This window comes from Syngnathus floridae, chromosome 3 (assembly GCF_059516105.1).
Source record: "Syngnathus floridae isolate MCC-2025c chromosome 3, RoL_Sflo_1.0, whole genome shotgun sequence".
Lineage (NCBI taxonomy): Eukaryota > Metazoa > Chordata > Actinopteri > Syngnathiformes > Syngnathidae > Syngnathus > Syngnathus floridae.
The window spans coordinates 8,351,178-8,377,500 of record NC_142415.1 but is presented as its reverse complement, the minus strand read 5'-3'; the positions used below and the strand labels follow the sequence as shown (position 1 = coordinate 8,377,500).

The window sequence follows — 26,323 nt, the reverse complement described above, 5'->3', positions numbered from 1 at the left end:
AAAGTCAAAACTGCTTCCTGCTCATTTGATCATTTCATATTAAAGACCATGTCCATGTGGCCTCTTCCACATGGCTGCCGCTTGACAGCATGTGTTTGTAATGTTTGTCATATTGTACGATAATACAGAGACTTCTGTATTGTTCTCATACCTAAACCTTAATCAGACGTTTGTACACAGCATCAACAGATACTAAAAAATGTAAGAAACAAATATGAAAGTGGCACAGAGGTGAAAGGCAACAGCAAAATTCACATTCATTTGTAGAAGATTTTCACAGTTCAAATTTTTTGTTGTTATTTTTCTGTGTAAAATTCATCTTTTGTTGATTAGTCGTTGAACACGGTGGTTTTGAGTGCCTCCGACATGCAGTTAATTTGTGCACTAACAATGTATTGAATTTGAAAAAATAAAAACACCAATTACGCTAGGGATGATTGCGTGTATGCAAATTTCCGACTTCAGCACCTCCAATAAAGTTAAGAACCACTGTGCAAGGCAGTTTGCCAACTCCCCTTTTAGTAGAAACCAAGGCTTTCTTTTGCAACAATGGCAAATCCATATAGCTGAGGTGCCGTCAACTTCACCTCCAAACTAGCAGGGGATGCCTCTCGGTGATTTCCTGGCTGACTGACGGTGACCCCTTCCACTCTTGCAAAATCTCTGTGCCCTGCCCGCGGTGATCTGCCCCTGCCTCAAGAAAATCAAGTGCAGTGTGGAAAAGTCTGAAAGCGGATTTACCCGAGCATCTGACTTTGTTGAAAAGACTTCAATGAGGGGGTCGATCAACAATCTCTTTCATACACATGAAATGGGTTACTGCTATAACATCTAGTCTGCTGGTACTGGTTCACAGGCAGTTGGATATTTGTTGAACAAAAACATAACGAGGTTGAAAACATGTGAAACGAAACATGTGAGGTTGCCACAGTGTATAGATATTTTTTTAAATTTGACATTAATTCCAGATTGAATTACCTGCACCATCAGCGAGACAAACAAATAAATATATAAATACGGTTTTATTCATTTATGTATTACAGCTCTTTGCACCCCATCCAACAGGACAGAATGACATTCATTGGCAATACCAGAAGAGTTGTGGCACACTGACTTAATCACCGTCAACATTTTGTTACAATTTCTCATGCATGAGAAAAATGTTACCGCAGTGTTTTGTCCTGATGCAAGGGATGGTAAAAGGTGCACTACCACGGAAAACAACCATGGTTTCTCATTTTCTTTTTACACATAATGCCATGTGGAGATTAATAAGATTTCATGTAATTTGAGAGGGTATAAAAAAGCTATTTACAAATTCAAGTTAAATTTGTACAAAGTAAAAGTGCATCAAATGTCATAAGTCCATCCTGCATGGAATAAAAACAGGATTTTCAGAAAAACTAGAACTCTCTTTATGTTAACATAATTACTTTTCAACCTAAGTTTTTGGTGACTTTGGCACAGCCTTACAACTGCTGCTTTTAAATATCAAATTCAAAATACAATAATATATCTTTCCATTTGTGGCAGCTTTCTGGGTGACGTTACCCTTGAGGTTTTTCATGTATTATATATTTACCATAAGAGTTTAAATAAATATTTAAAAAAGGAAATAAGGTTCAAAGAGATTTGCGAGAAATTCTCCCCCAAAAAGCAGTCAATATCTTCTCTACTGTTCCTTAGAAATGACTAGAGAAAGTTCAAATGAAAAAAAATAGCCAGGAGACCTGTGAAGGATTTGACACCGAGGGCGCTGGGATACATGGATCAAGAAGGCCCTCAAGTCGGAACAGTGCAGTCAAACTAAGTGAGTGTGGCAGTGCTGACTCGTGGCTGGGGAGGGAAGGTGGTGGGGGAGGGCACATCCGCTGCACCGGTGCTGCCTTGCCTCAGTTATCGCAAGGAGTTGTCGACATGGCGCCACTGTGGATGTCGGAGAAAGTGGGGGTGGGGGGTGGGGGGTGGGGGGGGAGAAGGAGGAGTGGTCCCTGAGTGTCGGCTCCCCGATGGGAAAGGTGTCGGCTGTGGGCACCTAGCCTGCATTATCGTTCTTCAGCCACTTTTCCATTCATTTCCCGTTCGTCCTCATCTCTCCGTTTCTGCCTCTGGAAGAAGCCCAACTGGGAGGAGAAACAACACATCTTCAAAGCAAAAGCTTCAAAAATAATGCTTCGCTTTTGTATTGTAATTTCAAAATATTAAATTACATTATAGATGACTAAATATCAATACATTAAATATCTTATAGATCAACGTTTGCATGTCAAACAAACACTGGTTGTTGAATTTTGATGCAATGCAATGCATTTCTACTTCTTAAACAGGAATTTTTTGTATTACAAAGGCACAAGATAGTGTTGATAGTTTCCACAGTTGATATTTATCTACTGTCGTCATGCCTGTTCACTATATGACAAAAGTGGACAGTTTTTAATGGCAAGGTCACCATTAACCGCCTTTATCCCCCTTTCTTACCAGCGTTTATGCTTCCATCTCTATTCATGACAAATGATTCATAGTAATTTACTTGCAATATCAAATACGATGTTGCATGTGGTCAAATTGCTGTATTTTTCCTTCTTGCTGATTACACGGCACTTACCTTCCAGAGAGCCAAACAAAGCAGGGCTAACAGTAAGAGTCCTCCCAGCGTGCTGCCTAGGATTATCCAGGTTGGGATTCTGTAATCTCCCTCTTTTCTCACTTCCAATATTATCTATGAATTTTACAATAAAAGAAACGACTTAGTCATTTGTTTTGCTTTGTTAATTGTTCCAGTCAAATAGTAAGAATAGCCAAAGTGACATGATGTGAAAACAGAATGTCGATTTGCACGAAAGATAGGATGAAATGATCTCCTATGGATGATACTGACAATGTTAAATCCGTTCAGAAGATGGAAATAAAATTTTGGGATCCTTCCCAAAATCCCTATTCCACAGTCATCAGTCCACACAGATGAGGAAAATCCAACAAAGCATCGTTTTTCTGCCTGTATTCATCAATAGAGGGCAGCACAGACTCTAGCATGTAAGGCCAGCCTGATGCGTCGTGCTGCTGTTGGTCCTTTCGGTCCCTGAGCACCACACAGCGAACGAGTTCACGTGGCCAGAACCTTCTCATTTGCTTTAGATCTTAAGTATGGCACTGCCCTTCTGTTTGATGACTTAATTAATATCACAAAAGTTTCAAATCACATTAATTGTCAAAAACAATAAAACATTAACAAATACTGAACGTGTGCTTAGCAAATAAAAAAAGGGCTAATGTATAATGAAAGGCCACATTTCTAATGAATTAAAAATCACATTCATTGCAAAATCAAATTCATTAATTATTTATTGTCGCAAAAATGGTCTTTCGAGATTCAAGCAAATGCAGCAGACGTGCATTTGCTTGAATCTTGTATCTATCGTCTGTCTGTAGATGGCTGACATAAAGATTATAATTAGCCTGCATTAGTAGCCTTGCATTAGCATAGTGCCTTTTTCAGACAAACCATTTGTATTGAGCAGTTCCCAGAATATATTGCAAAGGCAATAAGGACGTTAATCCTCGTCGTCATGTGTGTGTTTGTGTGTGTGAACTGTACACTATGTGTGTATTTGTCTTACTCTGTCCTGTTTTACAATGTCAAAATGACAAAAGTAATTGTGGCCTCAAGAGTTTCAAAAACAGAATATTGAAAATAAGGCAATTATTGAACTATTGTTGGGGCAGCGTAGTTCACTCACTTCTCTGACAGGTCTCTCTTCATGTAGAAACATGTGGCTGGTGGAGGGCAGCTCCGCTGATGCACTGGTGACCAGTTCAAGGATTTTAAACTTCAGCTGGACAGCAGAAAAAAAACACAATTGTTTTACGTTTACAAAAAAAAAACTGGATAGACAAATGTAACTCTTGCATGTATTGAATTCTAAAAGATATTTTAAATAGGATACTCACTGCATGTAAAGTATGTACTCGTAGAGCTCCTGTAATTCTAACTGTGATTTCTCTGTAGGAGGCGACATTGATTGTGCACTGTATTGGCAGAATCAGGGTGTTGGATCGATTCTGCAATACCAGACATTTAAAATGAGCAAAAAAAAACCCCTCAAGGTACAGCTTCATCTTTATATAGTTCTGTACCAAGCGAGAGAAACGGGTGAGGTCCTCAGGTGACGCCCTGCTCTGTGCCACATGCTGGGGTGGTACACAGTGTGTACCATCTCTCTGCAGGACATGTGAGGGAAAACATTTCGAGCACACATTTGAAAAGTCACTTGTGTTTTTATGTGACTTCAACTGAGACACAGTGTTTGGCATCAAATGAGCCAGTTTGTCATTTATTCAGTTGTGCAACATTTATTTGCTCTCTGCACTTACCTGGTCAATGTGCAAATCCGATATCTGCAGGAGCTGGTTGCCATTTTTTGTCATTTCTGGGACCTCAATGTTCAGCTGTAGATCTTTCACAGCAAAGTAGCCAAGATTCTGGATCTGAGGGATGAACCAGAGTAAATTGGGTGTTTGCAAACAAGTGTTGACAGCACCGTCGGCTTACCTGAAAAGTGAAGTTAAAAGGAGGACCAATAACTCCAGGCTCCTCCAGTGATAGTTCTGATTTGATCTCATAACGAGTTGGATTTGAATCCCTTTTGAAGTGTAAAATAAACACATTAAAAATGCAATGTGTGAGAAGTAAGAAGCTTCATACAGTATTTGAAAAATTGAGTCATAAAAAAACCTTGTGAAGAGAAGATCTGCCTCGTATTTCAATGAGTAATAGATATCATTGAAGTTATCAGATGTACTCATTTCCTCGCCATTGCTGTGAAGAGCAAAAAGTTGTTCAAAGCTCTACAAACTGGATTGAAACTTATTTAGATAAAAGTGTATTGTTCATTAAGTGACTGCCCACACCTGCTTGCCTCCAGGATAACTCTGAGATGATCAAGGATGACAATGCGACTGAACTCAAACTCCAAACGAAATAATACCTATACGAAAAACACATTGTTAATCACGCATGTGCATCTTAAAAAGCAAGGAATAAAATGGTCCAGCCAACACAATGCTATCGAAATAATGTCAGCCAAACACAACCGGAAATGCCCCTGACCGAATCGGGGCCCAAAATTTTTATTCGGAGATAAGAAAAGTAGCGTGGAAGAAACCGGGACTCAGGAAACTGTATTATCATTGTTGTGGAAAAAAAATGAAATAACTCATGGAGGAATCCTAAAGTAAAACAAAACGAGCTCTCAAGTGCCCATGCAAAAATGGGGAGACGAGACGAGGAGAGGAGATGGCGGTCGAATGTCAGCAGGGAGCAACGCTGTGCCTTGTTCACGGTTCTTCAGGCCGTCATGAAATGCTGATCGGTTCCATTTGAGCAAAAAGGAATGTAAAACAATATTTACTGTAGCTTCCCTCCTCCACATTGCATGACTCATCCCTGACAGACCACAGACATAGTACATAAACAAATGAAGAACTCTTTTCCTCCAACCCCATTTATGCGGTGGAAAAGGACCCATGATACCCTGGAAAAAGAGGGCTTATCTTTTCCTTTCCATGGCCCCTTTTAAAAGACTTGGGTACCAAAAGATGAAGGCGAGAAGAAAACACAGCAAACTCCAAATACACTTTTGGATCGCGTGCTTAAGTGACAATAGAGTCTATAATGAAATGAGATGTGCCCCCAAGCTTAGTGTGTTCTTGCCTACAGCCGTTAATAAATAGTCATACGTAATTTGACTCAATAATCAAGTCTGAAGCTCTAAAAATTGACAAAGCAGCAGTAAGTTTATCGTAGTTACTACTAAGGTCAGAAGAATCGACGATCCTGCCGTCTTTCCTGACGATCTTGGGGGGTGGAAACAAAAGCAAAGGATTTACACTAAGTCTTGTTTGACTCGGATGAGAGCAGAACGCTATTGTGGCTCTGGATGCCATTCAAAGTGTATGAGTGGGTATGAATCAGTGGGAAAATTTAACAGTGACAGGAGCCGTCTTGGTTTAGTTTGCTGGGGAGCGCTTCGAGAGAAATGCGATATTTTTGTTACCCAGGGGATGACTGCTGTTTGTGATAATAGTGTGGTTAGGACATTGCGTAAACTCTTTCAATCACTGTCTGCACTTCATTCCTAGCGTCTTTGTCAACACAACAGCAACCATGTCCAGACATCAATGGGCTCGACGGCTTATGTGTAATCTGCTTTCAGTTTAATATCTTTAATTGCCCCGTCTGGAGTGCCATCAGTGTCATCCTTATCGGAGTTAATTCAAACATCGCCTTCTTGAAAGTGAAACCCGACACCTTGTTGGAAAATGCTCCAGAGAGAGCAGTGCCTCATAAATATATCAGACGTTAGAAGCCCTCAGAAAGACTTGAGGGGGGGGAGCAAGAATTGAACGTGAGAATTAGAAACAGATGACAAAGAGTAGATTTCATTGACTCCCACCTGCAGGATACAGATGAAAGAAAGGTTTGAAGAATGGTTCCATTGAGGTGGATGCACATAAATTCTATCACATAACAAGATGGTATCGGAAATATCTTTGTCATGGAAATTCAGTCAGTCTGACTCACATGCAAAGGTGTGTAAAATGATGGAACCATGACAGACAGACGTTATGGCCTGCTTCACAGGAATTTTACAAGTTACCCAAAGTAAGTTATGCGTTCTTCCCCACATTTTTTGCTACTCATTATATGTCTTTTGCAAGAAATAATAAATATGGGAATCTCTCCTACACCTTTTAAATGTAGGTATATTCCTTTTCCAACCTTTCATGAGTGGAACTTGCTCCCAAGGGCTGACATGTATTGATATACTAAACTGTATATTACAGTCTTACACCACATTTTAATTTTATACACATGATGTAACAGAAAATTACATTGAATAACTAATGGCAAGAAAAAAAAATTACAAAAAAATTTCTGGAGGAATTTACTTATAATGTCGACTGAAATTGATCATTCCACAATCCAAGTATTTGAAATAGAGTTTAAGAGCCAAATCATGGCCACTCATCGTTTCATTAAAAATGCTACTACGAGTATAATTTATGCTTTTCTGTCCGTTAACAGATGTGATTAAGCGGCGACACCACTGTCACTGATGTCAGAGGACATAACAAATTATATCTTCAAGTCTGGCCTGTGGTTTGGCTTGTTGCGTGCTAATTTGCAATCTGAATGATTTGATGGTGACAGAATAGAACAGTCTTACTCCCTACGAGGGAAAAAAATAATGATATATTTTCTTTAGAATTCTAGATACCATTTAGTCAGATTACACTGCTTTCAAATTTTAATCAGAGATGGACTTTAGTGTCCCTTAATGTATTTTTTCATGCTGATGTAATAAAATGTCCTTTTTTTTCCCTACTATTTCAGGTTTTTGATACGTTTTCATATTTACTATATGCTTGAGCTGCAAAAGTTTTCTTAAGATGGATTTTACCATGCGTTGTAGTTTCTTGCTGAGACGTTTTACTAAAAAAGCTCTACCTCTTGCTGACCCTAACCCTTAATTCAGAAATATGAATGCTGTGTATTATTGTATTGCATATTGTATTACTGAGATTATATCATTAACATTATTATTATGAAATATCATGTGATAGAGGAAAAAAAAGGCTGATTCAGAATAAGCGCAACAAAAAATACTCAGAAAGGTTTACTTGCATCTCAAAAATCGTAAGAAGGGTATAATTTGAGAATATATTGGGCCTTATCTATCAACTGCATGTTTGGAATCCTGCAGTTTGCTATTATTGCAAAAATCACTCGTCATACAACAACGATGATGCTGACACCATTGAGTATAACAACTGGCGATTGTCAAACTGAAATAAATCACAATAAGCGCTTCATGAATTCATATTTGTCTTATTCTTCTTGGAGAAAGAACAAAATAATAGCTCACCTGTGCTTTTGATTTCATAAATGGAGCACTGACATTGCAGATCTTCTCGTGTTTCACTTTGTCCTCAATGTAACAATCAATCTTGATATCAGCATTGTCCTAGTATCAAAGAACATTGACAAAGTATGAGCATCTTCCCTCACAAACGAACTGGAGCCTTCGTTATGAGCACACACCTTCAAAATGAGGCTTGAGAAACGCAGATTGTGGGAATAGCTGATATTGACACGAGCATTGTAGGCATTCTCTCCTTTGTTTTCCAGCCGGACATCCACTACCAGCCTTCTCCTGTTTGCCTCGAGAACCCGTAGAGATCCCTCTGAACCCCCTTCATTTAGATGGCGGCAGAAAGCACCTCGGGACTGAACAGCCTGTGAACAGAACTGCCTGGGAGGCAGTGAGGTGAGAATAAAAAATGGAAATCATACTGTAAGTAAATCGTGTACAAACTAATATCTGTTGGTGTACCATACCATATGCTTTGTTGGATTAAATGGAGAAAATAATTATGAAATTACTGACTTTGGAAATTTACCCTATCACAAAAAACATCATCTTGAATCTTCACTCACATCAGAGTCAAGATCTATACAAATAACTTTGTAGCATCGTCATACTCAAAAATCCATTGACAGCCTATAATCACCAAGATTTTACAACAGCCCACCTCGTCTCCAAACAAAGAGCAATTGACGGCTAGTTTGTACTCTTTCATTCACAGAAAATTGCTTTTTTTTCTCCCCCTTCTCACCAAGCTACTTCTAATGGATTTGTAGCCTGTTCCAGTTGACACTGCATAGCCAATTGTGGTAGAAAATGTATAATAGAAGATATTAATTCTGTGTACAGAACAAGGAGGGAGGCAGTCAGACCATTCATTTATTATTTGAGTGCACTTAGATTCTAAGTCTTACAATATCAAACAATGACGGGACCTCCCCCCTCCACTGTATGTGGATACTTACTTTTGAGTCATCAGGTCTGTCACACTATGCAGGGCTAGGTCTGGCATACACCGGTCATCCTCATCACATCCGTTCCAAAAAGGCAACTAGAAACAGAAAGAAAGGTAACTGTTAAGAGCGTGCTCAAGTCTGTGTTGTGTTTATTTGCTTCTGACCTCGGTTCTTGTCTCCGTTGGCCAGCTTTCATCTAGAACTGGTCCATTGAGTGGATCCCGCAGCCCGACTTGTACAGCAAACACGATAGGCCTCGCATAGTCGGTTGTCTCCTATAATACAAAAAGCTTGAGACGCACGGCATTAACAAATTCTGAAATATTTAATTGAAATGTTGTTTACAGTAGCTGTGGAGAATAGAGTCCAAGTGCTGCGTAAAAAAACATTCTATTCGCAAAGATAACTCACAGAGTTATTTTATTCTGATGAATATGTTTAGCATCACAACCTTGATTCAAAACACATTTTGGAATTTTGTTGATACAACCTGCAGTTTTATTGACTCGCTCACCCCACGAAATGAGGCACTTTAAGCTAACGCTCATGTATTACCTTATCTAATGTATTCAGTATGTCTTGCCAAATAAATGTATGAAAAAACCATCTCCATCAACCATGTAGGCTTTTTTAGTGTTTAATTACTGCATATAATTTTTTTTAATTACACTGGCTAGCGGCAAATTTTAATCAGAGGCAGCTTTATATGTCCCTAAAAATATTTTGACGTTTTCAAGAATGTCTACTTTTTTTCTAGCACAACAGGTTTTCGAGATGTTTTCATTTTTTGGTTTTAAGTTTGACCTATATAAAAGTTTGAGCAATACGGATTTTACCATGCGTTATAATTTAAAGCTATGACGTTTCAGAAAAAAAGAATCCACCTATTGCTGAACCTAACCCTCAAGTCATGAATACTATATTATTGTGGTTATATTATTAATATACTTATAAAAACTTTTTGCACTAGAGAAAAATTAAGGAGAGATTCAGAATCATCACAAAAAATGATCTAGAAAACTTTATTTGCATCTCAAATTAATTAACTGAAAAAAGTAGTTGACCATTGTCATTGTTTACGTAGACTATCAAGTGGTAAAAAATTTAATTGATGGCAATGACAAATTAGTCAACAAACATTTAGCCTTTAAATTATGACGCAATGCAATAGTGCCACATTAGTAGCTGACATTTGGGACTGGCCTTACCATGACATGGAAGTAAATGTGCTCACACGCTTCATCTCCAGGAAGAAGGGTCAGGTTTTGAGGCTGAGACTTGCTTGGGTTGTCCAGGATGGCTCGAGGATTGAAACGTCGCTCCGCAATGGACACATTATATTTAAGCCCTACGGGGTCATAAAAGAAATTTGTAAAGTATTATTAAGGCACAATAAAATATGTGTTGTAAAATTATGACAAAAAAGCTACAATAATCAAGTAAAATATTTCAGAGAATACAAGTAAAATTTACACTACATATTAAATGAAAGACACTGCAATGTTGTGAGAATCAAGCTGCGATTTTGCACAATATATTTTTTTATTTGGTGTTTTTTTGTTGAAAAAGTCAGTAATTCAAATTTATCAAGTGAAAAAAAAAACATTCCAAATAAACGATAATTTGTGTTCTACTTTTACAGGAATAGGCACAAACAATTTAGCACAATCATATCAAACTACTTGTTCTGGTGATGTACCTAAATATTGACTTTGTTTTTCTTGCAAAAGAATTGTAACTTGACAAGAGTGGTGCTATTTCTCATCAATGTATATTGACTTTAATAATATTTGTAAAATTAAATGAGAAAAAAAAACTTTTTGGACAAGAAACTGTGCAAGACGAGAGATGGGCTTTCATTTAGAGACCTATAAATAAAAAAAAATGTCAAATTGTGGCAATGCCTAATGACATCACTGTGGCGGTCCAGTGCAATTTAAGCTTAGCATGAGAGGATTGTGAGACTGATTTATCCAAGAATCCAAATCCTAAACTGCAGTCCTTTCCAAGCCACATTGTTTAGACAATTTCCATGTAGTATCGCCTTGAATCTTACTTTATGACTGGAAAAAATGACTGCTGTTTAAGTTGAAACTAGGCACGACTAAAAAAATTAAAAGAAGTACACTGACCTTGACCTTTCAAACATTTTCCACCGACAACACTATTTAGGACTTTCTAAAACATTGTGTATACCACAACACTTTGAGATACTCATAATGCAAGTTTGCATGAAATTTTTACCCCACAGTTTAGTTTACGACTAATGCACCACATCTGCCGAGCATTACTCACCAGCCATAACAATGAGCAGAAAATTAAATAAATGTGTTGCACTGTATGTATGCAAGCAGGAAAGACAAGATAAGTCCCTCTGTTCTCCTTCTACTTTGTTTTTGACATGTCTGATTTATTTGATAAAGGTGGATGGGGCAAAAGGTTAAATAAGAACACACTCCACCTTACGCTCAGCTTCCTTGCCTTCTTTCCACACACAAAGACACCTAAGATTATATCTCTTCAAATAAACTTTATGGAAAGAAGCCGAGCATTTGTGTAGGTGGCCAACCATCCGCCATCTGACAGATTGAGCCATCACTTTACAATTGAGCAAAACAGATCGAATTCCAGATGCCTTGGTACAATAACGGAGACTCTAAAAATCATTACGTCTGACTGCAAGCATGTGGTTAAGCAGCTGTAGATGCAGCAACATTAGATTCTGAAACAGCGGTGAGATTAATAGTAAAGATCGCTACAAATCTTTTGGTGCCACTGGTAAGCGGTGGACACTGCACAGGAAAGCACACCCTGAAAATGTAGATTCAGGCAGGACATAAAGGATATACTATACTGGCTTTTACGGCCTTTTCCGCTTGAAACCGGCCAGGTTTCTTCCTGTCATGGTTCACCGAGTACAAAATAACAGCTGACCAATGAGGTATTGCAGAGTGACAACAGAACACTTGTCAGCACTTCTCTCAGAAGCACAGTGTGATTTTGTGCTGTACCTTAAAAATGTGTTTCGAACAATTTTAAATGAAACCAAACCACGAGTGAAAAACTTGACCGGAGCACTTAGAAAGCAGTTGATTATTTCTTCTGGCTTACCAATTTCCTCTGTGGCAGAAATGGCTGTTCTGGAGGTGATGTTGAAGCAAACAATGGCTGACATGCAGGTCACGTCTTTGCCACCCCTCTGACAGTCTTTCACAAAGATGTTGATCTTACTGGGTTCAAACCTGACAGTAGTATAAATGCGGACAACGCTCTTTGACCTGTGAACACATGCAGAAAGTATCTTCGTCAAGACCCAACGGTTCCAGAGTACTTAAGCTTTAAATTCACTCGAGTCATGGGTGATATAAATAAATAAACAACCATTGACACTTACATTCACGCCTAAGGATATTTTTGAGTCTTCAATTAACCTGCCATAAATGTGTTTTGGAATAAGGGAAGAAAACAGAGCCTTGGAGCGGACTCACAGGCACAGAGAGAATTTTTCATTCACACCGGAAGGCCAGAGCTCAAATTTGAATCCGTAAACAAACTCTCGACTGTAAGGCAGATGTGCTAATAAATTTGGAAACCATCTGTATTATACGAAACCATCAACTGGAGTATTTTGCTCATAAAACATGGCTGTAGTAGTAGTTTTTGAAACTACTACTACTATCATTAGTATTTTGGCATTAGAGGGGAGAGGTGTTGTCTCCACTTCATCTGTCATGTACAAAGTGCTTATAACAATGATAACAAGATATTTCTTCCCCCCAAAAACTACAGTTTTTAGCTACCACATATCTTAATTACCAAAGATAACTGTGTAAAAAGTGGAGGAGGATGGATGGATGGATGGATGGATGGATGGATGGATGGATGGATGGATGGATGGATGGATGGATGGATGGATGGATGGATGGATGGATGGATGGATGGATGGATGGATGGATGGATGGATGGATGGATGGATGGATGGATGGATCAATGATCGATCAATGGATTGATGGATGGGCGGACAGATGGGTGGACAGACAGACGGGACATGTAAACTCCAAATAACGTATTTGTACATCTTCATCAAGAACTTTTCAGTTGATGCTTTTCATTTACTGTTCAAGCTGATGGAGCAAGAAGGGGAAATGCTCAGCACTTTATGAATCTTGTGGGAGAACGGCCTGAACACTTATGAAACATTGGACAATTATTGCATTTACCATTGCAACAATGCTTGTTTGTGAAGGCAAAAGGAGAAGAATCAGGATTACAAAGAATAAGTGGCATCAAGGCTGAAACCATGCTGAAGACAATGTTGGAACAATTTGTTGTCTGCTAGATGATGTCATATTAACTGGTGAGAGCATAGCTATGCCAATTTATATCTTTATTTTAAATATTGTGGCAATCAGAGTAGACTAACCAGAGGAGAACAGCTGCACCAAGTGATCCCACTGCCAGGTCCACTAAACCATCGTTGTTCATGTCCATCATTCCATGGATACTGCGGCCGAAGTATTGCAGGCCAGGTGCCAAGTCTGCTGCCGCAATCCTCTACAAAACACAAAGAACAACAGATGTATACAAAACTGGGTATTATGTGTGTTTTTCACACACATTGTCATAATTGTTGTTCCTTATAATTGGCAAACAATGACAGCTGTGTATGAGGAGATATACTGAAGATGCATAAATCATGCATTATTTTGGAATTGCTGTCCAACAAAAAAATATTTAAAACAAACAACAACAAAAAAACTGATGGTAGCCTTGACTCAATCTTCAAACTTTCATTGCACAAGCTTTTCAGGGACTCACAGCAATCAAAACAATTTCTGTAACTCTCGATGAGATTTATGCTCGTGCCACCAGGAATTTGGCCCCTCCTTATGGAAAACACTGCTCCAGTTGTCTCAAATTTGATGTGTGTCTCCAGCAGTTTTTCAGCTCCTTCCACAAATTTTTCTGTTAATTTAGATTACATTTTATAGAGCAAGTAAATAGTGAAAAGTAATTAGGCATTGGAAATTGTATCCTGTTGAGATTTAGGAGATACTGTGCTGGACGCAGCACAGAAGCTACAGAAGATCAACAAGACACATCAGTGTTTCTTTCTTTGTTCATTTTTTTTCCTCTATAAACATAAAACTGATGTAAGTTTGCAGAACGCTCCAGTTTTATTTCATTTGTCTAAAGAACTTCCCAGAGGCTTTTGTGGCTTGACAGTATGCATTTTGGTATTTTGTAATTTCAGTAAGCATTGTGGCTTTTTCAGACAGAAGCACTGTATCATTTTTTTTTTTTTTCAAATAATACTTCTATTGTCACAAACCCATTTGGAATGGCATTCTGTTCTGGAATTCATTTGATTATATATTTTTTTTCTTTGCGACTTATGCTTGATTCCATGTGCTAATGCTTTCCGTGAACTTCTCTTAAACCCCTTCACATGATATATTTACTCGCCTGTTGCCTTTTATCGAGAGACCTTCCTTCACACATCTCAGTGAGTAGCTTGACAGTGTGCTCACTGAGAATCACACCCCATAACTGTTTGGTCAAACCTTTTTATTAATGCCAGGCTGTTTGTTATTTTTCTGGCAAATCAGGTATCTTGCTTAAAAAAAACCAATTGTTCTAAATCTTCAGAAATACCCCACAAAACAGTTTGTCAAGGCTAGGCATCTGAAGGAGATTTAAAAGACAAACAGTCTGTCAGAAGAATTAAGTATCCGTATATTTAAGCTTATGGCATGTGGCATGTGCTGCCACAGTAAACAACAGACCATTAAATTGATAAGCAGCCACATACTCTTTCCAGAAGAGAAGAAAAGTAAAAACATCCTTTCATTGTTTTCTTTTCATTAAAAAAAAAAAAATATATATATATATATATATATACATATATATATAAGAGAGAGAGCGAGATTGCAGCTTCTTTCCAAGTGTTGTCCACTGTTTGTCTTGGATGTTTGACCTGAATTTGTTTCTTGATGACTCTGAACAATTGCCTGCAATTTTCCAGTCTGCACGAGAGATCTTCTTTTGAACTGTCACCAAACTCTTCTATGATTGTGATTTTACATTTCTTGGAAAAATATTTTTTGGTGAAGTACCACACATAAATAATGTCATTTAAACAGGCCAACTTAAATAGCTGTAAGGTAAAATATTTGTATGAACACTGGGCATAGACATCAATGCTCTAGTAATATTGTATTATATTATTTTATATTTTTCTGGCACGGCACGGGAGTGAATGTGGCTTGCACGTCTGCCTCACAGTCAAAGTTTTTGGATTAGAATCTCGCCTTGGATCTTTCTGTGACCATTTATGTTCCCCTCAAAGCTTACATGGGATTGCTACGGGTGTTTACTAGCAACATATTTTGGATTTTTCATATACTTCATAAATTGATACCATTGTCAGTCCCCATAATTGTGTTTTACAAAGTATCATCTTGAATTGTTTAACATTGCAATGTTTGCAGTTCAAAAAAGAAGCCTTTTTTTCCGCTCTTCATTTTCTTGTGTTTCAAGTGATAGTTTTGGATGTGACTCCAGCAACATGATATAAGTAGAGTTCACGTTACAACATACCTGTTTGTATTTGCGCAGTATTCTGTTCTGCTGACTGAAGAAAACATAGACTGCCCCTTTGTGCTCATCTTCTAACGGGGCCCCTACCACCAAGTCATTGAAACCATCCCCGTTTAAATCAGGTACGGGTGCAAGGGACGAGCCAAAGCGAGCATTCTGGCCACCGTTATGGATCTCCAATGCACCTTCAAAAACGAAACGATTCTGAAAGATTTGAAAAATGAAAGACATATAGGTTAGCTTTTTGTGTATTTTTATGTTAGAGGAGAATGACTAATAAATACATATAAGAACGAGAGGCTCCGGGCTCTAGATGAAATAATGGTGACATGAGCTTGAAATAGATTTTACCTGCACATCAGTGGGTGATGAAGCAATTTGAGTTCGTATGTTTTGGGCTTGTGAGACAGTCTCACATTTCAACAACATACCGTATTTTCCGGACTATAAGGCGCACCGGACTATAAGGCGCACCTTCAATGAAATGCCCATTTTAAAACTTTGCCCTTATATAAGGCGCACCGGACTATAAGGCGCACCATTAATGCATCATCTCAGATTTTTAATCCAAATCAAATCATTCTCCATTTTATCTTTTTTATTTCAACTTCAGACGCAACAAATTACTTTATAATCACAAAATAATGATCCATAGCCTTCTTCATTCATGAGTCATAGTCTTCAGCGGGCCACTTATGATTGATTTCATGACACAATGCTTTGGGCCAGTTTAAATTTAGGAATTTGGTCCATATATAAGGCGCACCAGACAATAAGGCGCACTGTCAGTTTTTGAGAAAATTTTAGGTTTTTAGGTGCGCCTTATAGTCCGGAAAATACGGTACATACATCGGACTTTATAAGCACATGCGCTGATTGTAGGACTACAGTCTCAAATTTAGTTCTCCATCATTAAAACATACATTGATGATGGTATTCATATTGTTCATAATCTTTAGGTCATTTATTAAGGAAAAGTAGCAAGCGACTTTCCACATCATTGAGCCGGATTAACAAACCAAATAAAAGAAATGTTGGTCAACTTCTGTAATTTATGATTAATTAGTTCTGTCTGATCTTGAGTTTGATGGTTTCTAACATCTGTGAACAAGTGAGGAGTAGTACAAAACAAAGGAATTTTATCTCAGGCTCATTTTAAGATAGTGATGGTATGAACCTAGAGTATACTTAATCATCGACCATTTTTTTGTTCATCGGCAAAAACATCTCGTAAAACATCAAAACAGAACAACAGGAAATTAGACACATGGGAAAAGTCACATTCCACTTTGAGAAGCACTTATGTCAGCGTCTGGGGTTAACAAGTCATAGTTGACTTGATTAATTACAGCTACTGATCACGACGGGGATGTGGAATTATGTGTAGGCACTGAGGAACTTGAAATGATAAAATGCCTGAAAAGACAATAATATCTGTCTCGGTTGCTCCTCACCTCAACTTGCTCAACTTTTCCGTAACAAGATGGGCCAACAACGTTTACCAATGGCAGAATCCAAGAATTTATTCTTAGCTTTTTAGTGACTACATCATGATGGAATGTAGGAAGCAGAAGAGTTAAAGAGTCACAAATGGACTTTTGTAAAATCTAGATCAAATTTGCTGACTAAACAAAGGGGCTGTTAAATCCTTGGAGGATAAAAACGCTCCGGAATGACTCCAAGTAAAAGGTCAGATGGAAAATATCCAAGTTTATGGAAGTAATTAACGGACTGGAAAACTTTTCAAAGAAAGCATTCTGACTGAATGGAGGAAAACACAACTCAACCAGTAGTCATGCATGTCATTGTTCTACTTGGCTTTTCACTTCATAATAAAATTTAGAGCAGACGAAACATGAGATGACCATTTTTTTCCCCAGTTGAATAAACGGAGTTGATTTAGGTGGGCAGGTTTTGCTTTTCAGCTACCTGATGAGTATGCAGAGTGAGAGTGAAAGGTATATTCTGAGCTGGTTAAGACATTGGTTAGGTCCAGGATAGTAAAAATCTGTTCAAAGTGTAAATGTTTTGATTTTTTTTCAACAATACTCCAAGCATGTTGATCTGATCTAAATTGATCTGATTGGCAGTATCATTCATCATCCCCAACTAAAACGGTTTTGGATTCCAACTGGACATCCACGTAGATTTTCCTTTTCATGTGCAGTCTATTCATCTACATGTGGTTGGTCCATACCATAAAGTGCCCGCTTCCATTTATTTTTCCAATGAGCAAGACAGACCTGGAACTGGAATTTCCTTCAATTACAGAAAGTTCTCGCCTGCAATTATTATTCTCTAACAGGTTTAGAAGGGAGAGAATACTTTCCTGTTGAGTTCATTACAGAACATCTATTAAAGGCCTTGCAAAGTTTTTCCTTTTTGATCTCCGCATTTGATCTGGTCAAAGTCATGGGACAAATGTGTGCCTGCAGTTAACTGCAGAGCTGGAATGCAACAATCTGTTTCTTTGTGCATTGGTGGGACACCTTTACTGAGGTGTGTTGTGAATTTTCCGGGGATGTCTGGAGTTCGAACAGGTGATGACCTAATTTACTAAAACAGTTTGCCTGGCCTCAATTAGACTTATGCCAGTACAGCACAAGTATGTGGTCTGCCTCTGTGTCTTTCTTGAAGGTTGAAGAGTTTCCACCTACCAGCTCTGTCACTCTGTAGATGTATACTTTTCCCTTCTCCATGCCGCCACTGAAGAACATAGGTGCCGCCACCAAAAGGTTATCAGTGACACCGTCTCCATCAATATCCACTGGAGCAATCTCACTGCCGTAATAGGAGCCAATCTGAAAACACACCACATGAAAATAACATTTCAACCTCTAGATCAATCTTTTTATGATGAGCAGTATCTTCAAATTTCAAACTAATACTCTACTACTAGTTTGCCGTCTAAAGTTAGCGCTATGTTCTCAATATTCCAAACAAATGTGGGTTTGTGTTTTACAAATTTAACTGTTATAACATATTTGTCAGTATTCTGACCGTGGGAACATTACTGAATCAGTCATGGAACATCGTCTATCTGGTTTTTGATTAGTAACATCTGCCCCTAAAAAATAAATAAAGTCGCTTTAAAAAGATCTGAAAAGAGGAGAAATTTACCAGGTTCCGTTCAAGTTTATCTGCTGTTTGTAATTTGTTAGGTAAAATGTAAACTGCTACTGGCGCACGCCCACAGGCCAGTTTCCAGTGAGTGTAGTGGTCAAGAAGATATTGCCAAATTCATTAAGATGGATATTGTTATACTTGCCATTTCATACGGTGTTACTGTCCCAAGGACCTTTGACAATTTGAAGAGCTAAAATGGCCTACCATGCATATTTTTGGAATGTGGGAGGAAACAGGAGTACTCTGAGGAAACCAACGCACGCAATGGGAGAACATGCAAACTCCACACAGGAAGGCCGGAATTGAGTGTGGAGACACTGTGAGGTGGACGTCACTTATTTTAGGCATAATATTTTCAAAACATCAGTCTGGTTGTCTTATTATCTGATCTGGTTGGATATGATCCAATCTTTGCTAGAATTTACATATACACTACACACCATCACAAGCTCATGATGGTTGGGTGGTAATAATTTACACTGATATTTTTTCAGCAGGAATACTGCATGTTGTAACAAATTGTCATTCTTCAGTTGTTTTATATATTCTGCCAACCATACAAAGGAACATACTACAGTAGCCCTTTTGGTTTTCATAGTCACTTGGACATTTCCCCAGAAGGAAACATCAGTTGGCTCATTTCGCCAATAATTTAACTGGCTTCTCATTACTCAACCTGTCAACAAATGCATGTTTTATGCGGTCGTGTTTTTATGAACACATTTAGATTAAACCAAGAGATACAAAGGGAAGCCAAATATAAACAACAAATCAATAGTCTTTACTGGTAAGCGTAACAATGCAGAGTATTTATTTATTTCACTCACAAAAATGTTTTAATTTAAATGCATACGTATTGCTTTACTCCAAAGACGCAGAAGCACAGTAACATTACCCAGAGTTTAACTTTTGAAGCAATTTCTATTGAAAATAAAACAATTAGGATTATTCATATGTATGCAAAAACAAAAGTAGTTTATGTAAGCACCTGCTGGCCTTTGAGGGAATGGAGGATGGTCAGGTTACCAGGGGTCTTCAAAGTGAAAATGATCACTTTGCCAGTATGGTTAAAGCGTGGTGCTCCAGCAACGAGTAGACGCCCACTTTTGGCTGATACCACTGATGTCACTGTATATCCTAGTCAGAAAAAAAAAATACTATTAGTTTTGAAAGTTCAATGGAGCCCACATTTTCACTCAGTAAATCTGCAAATGAAGAGACGCAAATTAGTTATTTGAAAATAAAGTTTATACATTGATATAAGTACAGTAAGCTTTGAGGGTATATTCAAATAGATGTTTGTGAGAATCTCACTGTGCAGAGCTGAAACTCGACAAATTCTCTGCTTTTTCCAGTATTTTATTCCGCTTGATCAACATGTACTTTTCCACCTCCATAATACCCCTTGTCTAGAATTTTACTTCCACCTCATATTACGACTCAAGCTACTTTAGCTGGCGGCCTGCTGGATAAGCTTAGTCAAACAAACCACTGATGGTAAAAACACAGGTTTTGTGGTGGAGGAGATAGATGGTGCTGGGGAGGATGGAAAAGACTGAGTGGTGGGGCACTGGGGTCCGTAATGAAGACAAAAAAAGGGGGGGGTCTTGATTCAGTGTATCAGACTCAAACCAAATTGACCTTTATGAAAAGTGGCAAAAATATATTGTAATTTTATGTTGAAATTTGAGTATGTAAATGATACAGACAAAAGATTATCAACTCAACCTAAATACAAAATCCACAGATTGTAATCAAATTACTTAAATAAGATAAGCTAAAATAAGATAAGATGAGATAAGATGTTTTTTTATTTGTCTCACATGGGGAAAGTCCAGGAACTTAATTCATGTCAACGGCAGAGCTACTTTATCAACTAAAATATTATGTATGTTAATAAATTTGGCGGGAAACTCACCTAAGTAGGCACCATGGTTTTTGAGCTCTTCTGGAAACTCCTGCGTGTAGGAAGCTTTTGGAGGGACCACCTTCCCTTGCCGTGTCTCTTTTAGCACTGCCCCGTTCCAATCATAAGCCCCGACAGCTCCCACCAGAGTCCCATCCTAGTGATGAGAGACATTTCACATCATTGTCAAAACAGACTTCAAAAACTTGACAGATCCACTGCACTGTGTAATCTCAGTAGGTTTATTTTATGTCTATTGTGGAAAGACAAAGATAGCAATAGAGTTCAAACTATTTATTTTTGTATCAATTTGTCTGATTTTGATCAGGTCAAATTAGGGTAATTAAATAGGGATTTGTGTTCCGTCTATAATATACCCTGTTGAATGGCACATCTTGACACATTTCTTTATTCTCTCTTGATTTTTAATATAAAAATGTCGATTATTTTTGGTTTTGATTATTCTGCCATGCTAAGGTAAACCATGAAAAAAAAAAAATCACATGGAATTCATGCACAGCGATTTTCTGCAACTATGCCCCTGTGGAGAGCTGATGTTTGCTGAATATAAGAAAACAAAACTTTATTTACGCTCAGTTTAAGTATGCTAAACAAACAACAGCTGGATAAACAATAAAATGCTGATGTATAAAATGCCTGCTAGTATATGACATAAGCAGCTTGCAGTCTCAAGAAAAACATCTGGGCCTTCAGGACATTCTTCCTCGTTTAAATCCCAACATTCCTTCCAAGAAGTTCTCCTCCTTTCAACCCTCCGGTTGACTGCTGCAGAGCATCTACGGAATCTGGCCTTGTGGACAGAATTTCCGACCTTTTCCATCGTCCATCTGCAAAGTCTCTGCTATTTTCAGCATAAGTGGGATAAATGGATTTGTCTCTTGACAAATCCCACTGCAAGGGGAAATTTAAAAGCCAACGCATTAACCCATTGCGTTAGCATAGAGTTTCATCAAGCAAAGGTACTGTATAGTGTCCAAGACGTGAAACATGCCTCCCCTCCTGACTTTTGCTGTGTCACCCAGAAAGAGATTGCAAAGCAAAAAACCAGACTGCAGCTAACCCGACTGTCTCAACTCCACATAACGTGTCTCCCTGGAGAGAAGTGGTGTTTTATTTCCCATCCCTGCATGGCTGAAGTGGAAAAGAAAATCTGTATTTTCTGCCAAGGCCCCCTAAATCAAGATCACCTAGACCTCTGGGTTCCTCTGGCACTTCTAAGTGGGAGTGAATAGTGATAAATGGTGGGTTATGAGGAGGCGTTATAATGCCATAAAAATTGAGACAATGTGTTTCTCCATATGATGACAGACGGTATGAGACGACGTGATGGCATAAGTGCGACTCACCTCAACATTGTGAGCGGAGAATCCAGCTTGAGACATCTGGAGACCAAACGCTGTTCCATTTTTACTGGTTCCTATGTAAACAAATATGTCTTGAAGGCCTTGGAAGCGCACACATTTTATCTGGCATACCATACTGATGGAGAGCGATGATATTGGAGTTACATTTTTAATGTCGCATTTTGAATATTTAACATGTAAAATAGATACTCTGACTAAATGGCAATTGAGAATATCAACAAACAATAATGTTTAGCCATAAGTAAGAAGAAGAGACTGATGTAAGATTATCACCTATTGACATATAGGGTTGACCTTAAAATACATTAACTGGCAAAAAAAAAGAGCCCTGCATAATTTAAAGATACATAATGTGGTATTGTACATAATAACAATACACACCGACATAAATAATGCTGTGTTTTGTTTCTGAAACGAAATTATTTTTGTTCTCCAGTGTTACTATTTTAGCGGTGAATTAATTTTTCACCATTACACGTGCCCCAACACCTTTTTTTGACAGCCACACTTCCAATGCTATTGCTCGCCTGACTATGACAGCGTCTTCCCCTCGGAACAAACCCAGCTGCTTCCACACATTTTTTATTCTTGAAGAAATGATGTTTGGAATGAATAAAAGATTATCAAGCTAACCTTCTAAACTGAAGATGCGTTCACCAAGTGCATCCACAATGTCCTTCAGTGCCGATTCATCCGTCACATTGAAAAAGTGTTTGTCGTCTGGGTCACTGGCAATGTATTTGATCTCATTGAGGAATGCCTCAGGATTAATCCCTCTTCGGTTGTAGTAACCGAGAACCTGTGAAGATGCAAGCCGTGTTCAGCAATGGGCATATGGTTTTGTAATAAGTTTGATCTCATTAATTCCATTTTTGATCATTAATCACAGACGTGAGTATGTTATTAGCAAGAAGAAGTAGATTTATAATGTGGTCTGGACAACAACATTTACACCTTTAATTGCTCATCAACTCAGCGGAGTTTGGGGCTGATTGTTTTTGGCTCCACTGTTAACATAAGATTCCTACATGACCTGATGAGGTCATTGCTGTTAACATGCCATTACTGCTTTAAAGCCGCTCTTGAAACTCTGTGGCCACCAGAAAAGAAACCTCATAAAAGAGGAGCCAAAACCCCGGTGAGTAATAGGTCTAGCAGACTCACAGCAATGGCGTAACGGGTGATGCCATCTTTTTCACTCTCCTCAATGGCTGGCTGGAGGTCAGCACTATCATGAGACTCTCCGTCAGTTATCACTATCATCACTTTCTTGGCCCCACGTCGACCTCCTTGTTTGAAAGCTTCAGATCTGTTAGCGCATCATGCATCATAATTTAAACAAAAGCATATTCTAAAAATAAACTCTGGATCTGTTCGGTGTTGGCAGGTACCGTGCAATGTTGATGCCGAGAGCCGTGTTAGTCTCCTCTCCGCCCCGCTGGTCGATAGTACGTGCTCTCTTTACCACTTCCTCGACAGATTTAAAATCATTGAGTTTGAACTCGTGCACAACTTTTTCACCATACTGAACAACTCCAACCTGATAAAATAGACGCGATAACAAACCACAATGAGTACGGCTCCAGTTAAACAACATGTTGTGGAGATAAGAAAAAAAAAGGAACACCTGAATTTGACCTGGTCCGATATAGAACTTCTGAAGAACGTTGATGAGAAAAGCCTGCACTTCAGTCCAAGGGTAGATGGAGTTGGAGCCATCCAGAACAATAACTATGTCCATATAGGTCTCACATCCTAAAAAAACATGACAAATGGTAAAAATGCTGTCTCAGCATACAAATAAATTTGGGTCAGGGTTTGTAGGCTTAAAGGCTTACTCTGAAAGGCCGGCGCAATCGTCCGGGAGAACTTGAAGCTGGCATTGACTCTGGAGCAGATACCAGTGCTATAGTAAGAGCTCCCACACTCATATGACCAAAGTGGTCCACAGGCCTGAAAAATCAAAGAAAAGTATAAACTGTAGTTTTGTTGTTGTTGTTGTTGTTGTTTATGTAGAGCATTCGTGTTCCCGCCAAATATTTTGAAAGCAGAAAAGCCCAGCATTCACTATGTAGTCTTTTGAATCTGGAAGGAATACAAATCATTCATCCAATCAACCTCAAATGATTAGATGGTGATGATGGAACTGCAATCTTAAGCAAAACTGAGACACTTTTGGACTTTCACAAAATAAGCCAACTCAACCACTGGTATGTAATTAATGAATTCTGACCCAATTGTCTCAACAATAAACTCTGATAGGAATTCTTCATCCATTATTTATGATGTGTGTCCGGAGCAGGGTTGTGGTGAGCTGGATCCTGGGCCAGATGAGTCAGGAGCTTGACAAAGTAAATCTGAGCTCAAGTGTGTAAGAGTGCAGTTTTGTGCAAGCAAAAAAAAAGCATCATTCAGGCATCATACATAAAGATCAAGACCCTCAGTAAATACCTGTGAGGAAAGACAATTTCACGAATACAATTCATCCCTTTTCCTTATCCTCAATCTGACAATCAATTCAATACGTAGTTAGATGGTCTCACCACAAAACTGTTGTCTTTGGGATTGGTCATAAGCGTCATTCCCAACCTCATCTTGTCTTTCCGCTCAGATACATTGGTCAGAGATATCCTTCCTTGATGCAAAACAAGAAATGATCTCAAATGCTCATTTACAAACAAAACAGACTTACAGTACATACACAGAGTACTTCCTGGTGTCACGCAGATTTACAGGCAAAAACTGCATATGTCAAAAGTTACAAGCCCAACATAAACTTTTTGTTAATTGGCATGCCGTGTGGTAACATTAGTGGTACAAAACACATGGAAATGTAAAGAACCCACAAAATTATAAAACGAGGAATGCCTGGTTGGAACCACTGTCTGTCTCACACATGCCACCACGAGATTCAGCGAGTTACATTCAATGAAGACATGCAAATTGTGCACTGCTTTCTGTTTTGGTGATAATGTGTTACTTTACCGAGGTTAAGCTTGGTGCAACCATTTCCATTGGTTCGTTTGGTCAGTGAACATTTATATACATCCCCTGTCTGGTAAACACCGTTCATTTCATATGGTGCTCCAACTAATAACCTGCAAAAACAAACAAAAAAGGTCAACATTAGTTAAATTTTTTAATAAATTATACAATATGTTGAACACTATAGTTTAACAAAAAAGAGCTTGACTAAAAAAGCTTCAAATGGCAAAGACATTACTGCTTTTATTCAACTCTTCAGGAATAAGATTTTTTACAATGACTATATTTTATTACTTTGTTCATCATTTAAATTCTAGTAAAATAACCAAATTTGAGGATTTTTTCCAATTTTAGAATTGTCCAAATTGCTCATTGTTTCAGTACTTTTTGCAAAATTTTGCAAAATTTACTATTCTCTAACATGCAACAGCAAAAGATTTTGCAAAATTTGCTATTCTCTAACATGCAACAGGAAAAAACATTCACCACAGATATCTGAGCCATTAATAGACCAATAAAGTACAGTGGGAATTTATTTAACATGCAGGTTCAATTACAAATGGTAAACAGTCCTCTTCATCACGGTGTTCCCATTTTGTCATCAAAACACATAAGAGCTGGTCAAGAGCTCTGGTAAAACATCAGAAGGTAAGATGTGTTGTTTACATCTTTCTTACATTCCAGATTTTACCTTGTACGCAGGCCAATACAGTATGTTATAATAAACTATAAGGAAACAACACCCAGAGTTTTCCATCTATTTATCCATTACAGGACTCGAAGAAGCCGTCCAGCTACTTGATTGAGCAATGGGTGCCCTTAAGTGAACAATGAGGCACCAAAGAGAAAACTTTTTCAGCATCTGGTATGATCAAAATTCAGCTCTTTGCATTTTTTTTTTTGCAGGATATTTATTTTGAGCAACCAAATACAATACCACAAGTAACAAACTTAATTTGTTTACTAACCCAGTTTGTACAAAAACAAAACATTTTTTTGCCCTCTTAGTCAGAAACTGAGGCACCCACTGTTTGAACTGTGATTGGAAGCAGCATTTGTGTAAGCAGACATTCCGGCTGCAAACGCAACAGCTTTTTATCCATCTCCTGTCGCAAAATAAACATCACGTTTAATGTGGGCTTTTGGTGCAATAAACAGTAAACTCATTATGAAGTCTAAGTAAGAGTAAAATAAGCACAACTAATGATTTACACACAGAGCCAATGATGTTTTAAGAGCACAAGGAAGCACGAAACATATTCGTCCACTCATGCATGCTGAGACGGTTCACTTAAAAATGTACGTTACGAGAGGCAGCTTTTCTACAAAAACAACATTGTGCTTAACTTGAAAAATTTGTAAAAATTATTCATAAATTGAGGTAGCATTGTATTGGTCCAATTTTGCTCAATGTAAATTCTGTGAGCACTTGCACATAAC

At 38.2% G+C, this 26,323-nt stretch overlaps 1 protein-coding gene across 4 annotated transcripts in view; it reads right to left on the bottom strand.

Annotated features, from left to right (window-relative positions):
• Positions 1–897: 897 nt before the first annotated feature.
• The window catches only part of itga11a (integrin, alpha 11a), a 39,549-nt gene continuing 14,123 nt past the window's right edge, over positions 898–26,323 (bottom strand). For 3 of the 4 annotated variants that reach the window (XM_088371972.1, XM_088371971.1, XM_088371970.1), the window contains exons 3-30: positions 24,884–24,996; positions 24,442–24,533; positions 23,737–23,851; positions 23,526–23,653; positions 23,290–23,438; positions 23,063–23,207; positions 22,532–22,697; positions 21,881–21,951; positions 20,526–20,670; positions 19,596–19,744; positions 18,139–18,282; positions 15,482–15,685; positions 13,305–13,435; positions 11,993–12,159; positions 10,090–10,229; positions 9,046–9,156; positions 8,891–8,976; positions 8,102–8,312; positions 7,926–8,024; positions 4,909–4,985; positions 4,733–4,816; positions 4,550–4,640; positions 4,372–4,485; positions 4,135–4,218; positions 3,949–4,059; positions 3,738–3,833; positions 2,606–2,719; positions 898–2,123 (exon numbers count right to left, since the gene is read on the bottom strand). In XM_088371972.1, coding sequence (XP_088228098.1) covers positions 2,046–2,123; positions 2,606–2,719; positions 3,738–3,833; positions 3,949–4,059; positions 4,135–4,218; positions 4,372–4,485; positions 4,550–4,640; positions 4,733–4,816; positions 4,909–4,985; positions 7,926–8,024; positions 8,102–8,312; positions 8,891–8,976; positions 9,046–9,156; positions 10,090–10,229; positions 11,993–12,159; positions 13,305–13,435; positions 15,482–15,685; positions 18,139–18,282; positions 19,596–19,744; positions 20,526–20,670; positions 21,881–21,951; positions 22,532–22,697; positions 23,063–23,207; positions 23,290–23,438; positions 23,526–23,653; positions 23,737–23,851; positions 24,442–24,533; positions 24,884–24,971 — 3,390 coding nt within the window. In that variant the 5' untranslated portion in view covers positions 24,972–24,996 and the 3' untranslated portion in view covers positions 898–2,045. Of the gene's footprint in view, positions 2,124–2,605; positions 2,720–3,737; positions 3,834–3,948; positions 4,060–4,134; positions 4,219–4,371; positions 4,486–4,549; positions 4,641–4,732; positions 4,817–4,908; positions 4,986–7,925; positions 8,025–8,101; positions 8,313–8,890; positions 8,977–9,045; positions 9,157–10,089; positions 10,230–11,992; positions 12,160–13,304; positions 13,436–15,481; positions 15,686–18,138; positions 18,283–19,595; positions 19,745–20,525; positions 20,671–21,880; positions 21,952–22,531; positions 22,698–23,062; positions 23,208–23,289; positions 23,439–23,525; positions 23,654–23,736; positions 23,852–24,441; positions 24,534–24,883; positions 24,997–26,323 lie in introns of those variants that run through there. The other variant, XM_088371973.1, reaches the window with a different exon arrangement.